Source organism: Oncorhynchus gorbuscha, linkage group LG18, assembly GCF_021184085.1.
Source record: "Oncorhynchus gorbuscha isolate QuinsamMale2020 ecotype Even-year linkage group LG18, OgorEven_v1.0, whole genome shotgun sequence".
Taxonomy (NCBI): domain Eukaryota; kingdom Metazoa; phylum Chordata; class Actinopteri; order Salmoniformes; family Salmonidae; genus Oncorhynchus; species Oncorhynchus gorbuscha.
In genome coordinates this window covers 5,879,931-5,887,319 of record NC_060190.1, presented here as the reverse complement: position 1 = coordinate 5,887,319, position 7,389 = coordinate 5,879,931, and the positions used below count along the sequence as shown (strand labels likewise).

Genomic DNA, 7,389 nt, shown 5'->3' with positions numbered 1-7,389 from the left:
TGTCTGAGTGTCTGAGTGTCTGTGTGTCTGTGTGTCTGTGTGTCTGAGTGTCTGTGTGTATGTGTGTCTGTGTGCCTGAGTGTCTGAGTGTCTGAGTGTGCCTGAGTGCCTGTGTGTCTGAGTGTCTGAGTGTCTGAGTGTCTGAGTGTCTGAGTGTCTGAGTGTCTGAGTGTCTGAGTGTCTGAGTGTATGTGTGTCTGAGTGTCTGTGTGTCTGTGTGTATGTGTGTCTGTGTGCCTGAGTGTCTGAGTGTCTGAGTGCCTGTGTGCCTGTGTGCCTGTGTGTCTGAGTGTCTGAGTGTCTGAGTGTCTGAGTGTCTGAGTGTCTGTGTGTCTGTGTGTCTGTGTCTGTCACTTTTCTGGCCATTTGACGTTACACTTCAGAATAAATAGTCCTTACATAGTGTCTGAGTGGGGTGACTGGTCGGGGACAGTGAGAGGGGTGACTGGTCGGGGACAGTGAGATGGGTGACGGGTCGGGGACAGTGAGAGGGGTGACTTTTGACTGGTCGGGACAGTGAGAGAGGGGTGACGGGTCGGGACAGTGAGAGGGGTGACTGGTCGGGGACAGTGAGTGAGAGGGGTGACGGGTCGGGGACAGTGAGAGGGGTGACTGGTCGGGGGACAGTGAGAGGGGTGACGGGTCGGGGACAGTGAGAGGGGTGACGGGTCGGGGACAGTGAGAGGGGTGACGGGTCGGGGACAGTGAGAGGGGTGACGGGTCGGGGGACAGTGAGAGGGGTGACGGGTCGGGGACAGTGAGAGGGGTGACGGGTCGGGGACAGTGAGAGGGGTGACGGGTCGGGGACAGTGAGAGGGGTGACGGGTCGGGGACAGTGAGAGGGGTGACGGGTCGGGGACAGTGAGAGGGGTGACGGGTCGGGGACAGTGAGAGGGGTGACGGGTCGGGACAGTGAGAGGGGTGACGGGTCGGGGACAGTGAGAGGGGTGACGGGTCGGGGACAGTGAGAGGGGTGACGGGTCGGGGACAGTGAGAGGGGTGACGGGTCGGGGACAGTGAGAGGGGTGACTGGTCGGGGACAGTGAGAGGGGTGACGGGTCGGGGACAGTGAGAGGGGTGACGGGCCGGGGACAGTGAGAGGGGTGACGGGTCGGGAGACAGTGAGAGGGGTGGACGGGTCGGGGACAGGAGAGGGGTGACTGGTCGGGGACAGTGAGAGGGGGTGACGGGTCGGGGACAGTGAGAGGTGGTGACGGGTCAGTGAGAGGGGTGACGGGTCGGGGACAGTGAGAGGGGTGACGGGTCGGGGACAGTGAGAGGGGTGACGGGTCGGGGACAGTGAGAGGGGTGACTCGGGGACAGTGAGAGGGGTGACGGGTCCAGTGAGAGGGGTGACGGGTCGGGGACAGTGAGAGGGGTGACGGGCCGGGGACAGTGAGAGGGGTGACGGGCCAGTGAGAGGGGTGACGGGGACAGTGAGAGGGGGTGACGGGCCGGGGACAGTGAGAGGGGTTGACGGGTCGGGGACAGTGAGAGGGGTGACGGGTCAGGGGACAGTGAGAGGGTGATGGTCAGACCTTCAGAGTGTGTGTGTGTGTGTGTCACCTTGAGCTGCTGTAGCCTCAGCCGCTCCTCCTCCATCTCCTCTTGGCCCTCTCCTGTTCCTCCTGCAGACGACGCTCTCCTGAGAGAGAGGGGAGAGAGCGAGAGAGAGGGAGGAGAGTGTAAGAGAGAGGGAGAGAGAGAGAGGGGAGAAAGGGGGAGAGCAAGAGAGAGGGGGAGAGCAAGAGAGGGGGAGAGCAAGAGAGAGGGGGAGAGCAAGAGAGGGGGGAGAGCAAGAGAGAGGGGGAGAGCAAGAGAGAGGGGGAGAGCAAGAGAGAGGGGGAGAGCAAGCAAGCAAGAGAGGGGGAGAGCAAGAGAGAGAGAGGATGGAGGGGTGAGGGGGCCCGAGAGAGAGAGGATGGAGGGGTGAGGGGGCCCGAGAGAGAGAGGATAGAGGGGTGAGGGGGCCCGAGAGAGAGAGGATAGAGGGGTGAGGGGGCCCGAGAGAGAGAGGTGGAGTGATAAACAAAGAGGAAGAAAATAGAAACAGAGGGAGAATAAAGAGAAAACAGAAAGAAGAGGTGAAGATGTAAAAGAAAAGAGGAGAACACCTGGTCAAACCTGTCACACAGGAACCTTCACCATAGAGAGGTGGTCACCCTGTCACTGTGTCTCCATGGAAATACTGTGGCATTGTTTTACTGGGCTGAGGGAGGCGGCCTGGTGCGACACACTGCACTATGGGTAAATTATTCAGTAGCTATGGACAGACAGCGCAAGGAGCAGTGCTTAGTTTCCATGGGCCTGTATGTGTGGTTGTGTGTGTGTCAGGTGCTTGACTCACAGTGATCGCCTGCAGTCTCTGTTGGTACTTCTCTGCCTCGTCCATCTTCAATCTGTGTGACAAGAAGTTAAAGGTTATAGGTCACAGATATCATTTACCTTAGGAAGTAGTTCAAGTGCTGCCCTAGGAACAGTTTAGCCTTTAAGAGCACAATTAATACAGTTATATGGACAGGTGGGGACCTGATCCTAGATCAGCACTGACCCAGAGATACCTGGAAGCCTTAGTTGTTTATCTGGACGTTTCTATCTAGCTTGTGTTGTTTCACATTACGTATCCCTTGTGACATGGCCTCGGGCATCACAAGGCAAGTCACTGTATAACTACATGTTTGTATCCTCACAGCTGACACACAGCGGGACAATATGACTAGCCTGACTTGGTACGTATGAACACAGCCTGGAGGATGTGCTGCACCCGCCAACCTTTATTATAGAGCCTTTGTTTCCTACAACGTAGAAACAGATCATATATGCCATTTAGCAGACGCTTTTATCCAAAGCCTGCATACATTTTACATACGGGTGGTCCCAGGAATTGAACCCACTATCCTGGCTTTTCAACCGCCATGCTCTACCAACTGATCTATAGAGGACCAGGAGATATATTTCTCCTGTGTAGAAACGACAGTGATATTTCCTACTCGGGCCAAGGGAATACTGGAGACTAGACCCCACGCACACAAAATGATCAAGTCCACTAGAAAAACATGACAATCACTAGTTTATACCTGCGATCTGGTGTAAAAAGCAACCCATCCCCACCTACTCTTCATTCTTCTACACACAGTTCCCATCCTCTGCTCCAAGCCTTAGAAAACTCCCTGATTACCTCCTCAAACCCCAACCTCCCTGGTGTTTGGAGGCATTGGGGCTATGGACAGCTTATAACCAGCTTATGAGCCTCCGTAGGGACTACGCCGGGCCTCATGGGGAGCCAGGAATAGCAGTGAGGAGATAAACAAACCGTCTTTGATGAGGAGCATTGTTGAGCTCCCTACAGACCGAGTCTGATAATTAGATACAATATGATGATACGCAGCAGAGAGAGGGAGAGAGAAAGTTGGAGAAAACTTGCACAATGACTTCGTATTAGTCCAAGAGGGGTGGTGATCTCCTACATGCTTCTACGCCACATGAGGGCCAGTATGTAGACACTCCTTCCAGACCAGGTCCATACGCACTACACTGTTAACTCAATGACATTTACAAATCAAATTGTAAGTGTAGACTAACAGTGAAATGCTGACATACAGGTCCTTCCCAACAATGCAGAGATAACACAAGGAATAAATACACAATGAGTAACTAATATATATATATATATATATATATATATATATATATATATATATATATATATATATATATATAGTGTCCGTTACAGTAGGTGAGAAACGTCATCTTATGGACCCACCACACTAGCTAGCGGTGGCTAACGTTTATTTGGTTGGCATGGCTTCAGTGCAAACACTCTCAGAGCCTTGGTGTGAAACACACACAGTGTGTAAAAGGATGTATATTTGCCTTGTGGGGAGGCTACATGGTTTCTGCTAGCGTAGCGTTAGCACTCGCTGTGGGAACAGGTGGTTGTATAGCAGGGGCAGTAGCGTATCTTAATCACGACGGGCCCAGGTGCCCCAAAACAATTACGGGCCCCTACCACCACCCATATTTCCCTTAAAATGTCAATGATTTTGTTGGTACAGCTGTGTGTTAATATTACTAAGCATTGTAACAGCAGGGCACATTTGAAACTGTTACCAGAGAAGCCGCAATATAGAACAATATATTCAGCACAAATACAAACAAAAAAATCATTAACTATTATCGGCAAATAATAGGCAATAGGTTTTATAATAGCCTATATTATAAAACATAAGTATATAGATCAATCTCTTGACAGAAACACAGCTAATGACCCAGGACATGTTCGCTGAAGTCGCGCACGGTGGCAAAACTGACATACCGCTATTTCAAATGATCTGCCTCCTGCAGAGGCCGATAGCAAAAACACCAGCAAATCAATCAAGAGGAGCATCCAAACAGATGTCTTAAATGGCAGAATGTCTCTTAACAGTATATGATACGCATGTGCTTACTAATTATTCATATAGCCTAGTTAAACGTATAGGCTATGATGACAATGAAATGGCTCAGTGGCCGTGCACCAAAACATGGTTTCCTAAGACAGATCGTGCATAGTCGAAGAATGACAAGCAATGTAGATTCATCTCAATAAATCTGGATTTAAATAGGCTGTCTGGGCAGCCTGCCCTGTAGAAAATAGAAGCTTACTCACTCATTTGATTGACATTCGACGGGCCTTGCGCTCAGCGAAGTCATTGACTAAGGCATTCAAATCCATGGTGCCGGCCCTGGTGATTTCAACGGACAGAACAGCCAACCCACTCAGTCTCTCCTGTCCCATGCTGCTCCTCAGGTATGATTGACTCGTTTTCATTTTGGAAAAGGAGCGCTCGGCACTGGCTACCGTTACAGGCAGAGTCATGAAAAGGAGCATCGCTGTAACTACTTCCCAAAATGTGACGGAATTGTAATGCACAATTCTGACCAGGTCTCTCAGCGTAGTGTGCTTGGCTATTTCCTTCTTACAAATAGGCCCTGAGAGAGAGTAATTGGCCAGGGAAGCTTGCTGATACATCTGTGCTGTGATGTTCAGCCAGTCAGGCCTGAGGTCTCGTAGAGCGCATCATCATCTGCGTTGGCCAGGGTCGTGGGATGGATGGATGGAGTCAGACTCGACGTTGCCCGCAGACTTTTAAATCTGTTTGACAGCTGGTGGATAACGATGTCAATCTTTGCATTAAAGTTGTTGACTCTAAAACTACTCTCCCCAGAAGACAGTCGCTCGTCCTCATAAAACTGTTTCATCTCTGGCACATTTTTGACAGAGTTGTTGAGAGTCAGGTTAAGATTGTGCATTGCGCAATGCACATAAACAGCATGCGGCTCTTTATCTGATATTCTGGCCGGCACACGCCGGATAGACCCGGCTCATGTTAGCAGCTCCATCATACCCCTGCCCACGCCATTTTGAAATATCCAGCCCATTATCCTCTATGCTGCCTAGGATTTTATGTCGAGTCTCCAGAAATCCCAAAAACAACTGTGATGGTCAGATCTGTGGTGACATTATTTACATCCCTTATCAATCTCACATAGCGATGAACTTGGATTAACTGGTCTACTTTGGAAACATCCGGTCTGGTGTCCATAATAGAAAGAAAGGAAAAAATGGGTCTCCCTGAATGTCACATTTCACTCGCTCAGCGAAGATTTAAATCAGCTCATTTTGGATTTGAGGACGGGGATAGTTAACGGACCCTGAGGTAGTTAACGGATGACAGCAGTTCAATTATACTGAGAAAATTCCCACTGTTGGCTTTGCCTCAGCTTTTCACAGTGCCCTCTGAACGCCAAGTTACATGATGCAAGCGTGAAAGTTACATTAATAGGATAGGCGTCCCGCTAGCGGCACACCTCGACAACATCCGGTGGAATTGCAGAGCGCGAAATTCTAATTACATAAATATTTAACATTCATGAAAATACAAGTGTTATACATCAAAATAAAGATTAACATCTTGTTAATCCAGGCTTTACGGCGAAAGCATACCCTGCAATTATCTGAGGACAGCGCCCCACTTACAAAAGCATACCCTGCAATTATCTGAGGACAGCGCCCCACTTACAAAAGCATACCCTGCAATTATCTGAGGACAGCGCCCCACTTACAAAAGCATACAAACATTTTCAAGCCAAGTAGAAGAGTTACAAAAGTCAGAAATAGCAATAAAATTAATCACTTACCTTTGATGATCTTCATCTGGTTGCACTCACAAGAGTCCCTGTTTTGTTCGATAAAGTTCCTCTTTATGTCCCAAAACTCAGTTTTGTTGGCACGTTTTGTTCAGTAATCCACTGGCTCAAAGGCGGTCACAACAGGCAGACGAATTCATCCTAATAGTACCGGTAAAGTTTGTCGAAACATGTCAAACAATGTTTATAAATAATCCTCAGGTTGTCTATTGTCTAAATAATCGATAATATTTCAACCGGACAATAGCGTCTTCAATTGAAAGGAAAAAGAACAAAGGGTGCGCATTTGGTCACGTGCGCAAAGGAGCTCTGGTTCATTCTGCATGCCACTTACAAAACGGTCTCATTCTTCCTAATTTTTCAGAATACAAGCCTGAAACAAATGTCTGACTGTTGACATCTAGTGGAAGCCTTAGGAACTGCAATCTGGGTCCTAACCCAACAGAATGTATAGGCATTCAATTGAAAATTACACACATCCAAAATATCCCACTTCCTGGATGGATTTTCCTCAGGTTTTCGCCTGCCATATCAGTTCTGTTATACTCAGACATCATTTTAACAGTTTTGGAATCGCCAGTGTGTTTTCTATCCAAACCTACAAATTATATGCATATCCTAGCTTCTGGGCCTGAGTAAAAGGCAATTTGGGCAACTCAGTCATCCAAACTTACGAATACTGCACCCTATCCTAAAAAAGTTAACTATGCGCTGCAACACCTGTCGCCAGAAATGTGCTGCGTTACGCACGCCTTTCTCCATTTCTGCGTCAAAAGGTGCCATTGAGCTTCCACTGCTCATATACCAAACAGGCACCCATGTGAATCTGGGATGTCTCATGACATGCTATTTTGGATGTTAGATGGCACCAATCTCTCACCCCATTCACCCTCGCATCAGAGAAGAAAAGGGCACTCCAATCTCCGAACAGCCAGCAAAGATCACAATACGTGCAATCTAGCTTGGCCGAATAACATAGCCATGTAAGTGGTACTTTGATTCCAGCCTTGGTTGTAGTGGTGTAGTATGACTTGAAAAAACACCGCCTTTCGTCATCTCTTGGGAATGGGCCAGTAGGTTTACACGAGCCTAATGCAATAACGTGCCATTTAACTTTTGCATCCACATTTGTTGCATAATGTCCTGTCAGTTGGATAGGTAAAAAGGCCATCTGTCCCACTTCCACAGCCGCCACGATTC

The 7,389-nt window shown here is 48.8% G+C and overlaps 1 protein-coding gene across 1 annotated transcript in view; it reads right to left on the bottom strand.

Moving 5' to 3' along the window:
* The window catches only part of LOC124003180 (paralemmin-3-like), a 48,423-nt gene that overhangs the window by 22,038 nt on the left and 18,996 nt on the right, over nucleotides 1-7,389 (bottom strand). The window contains exon 2 of the mRNA XM_046311253.1: nucleotides 2,348-2,399. Within this exon, the coding sequence (XP_046167209.1) occupies nucleotides 2,348-2,392 (45 nt within the window). The 5' untranslated portion in view covers nucleotides 2,393-2,399. The remainder of the gene's footprint in view (nucleotides 1-2,347; nucleotides 2,400-7,389) is intronic.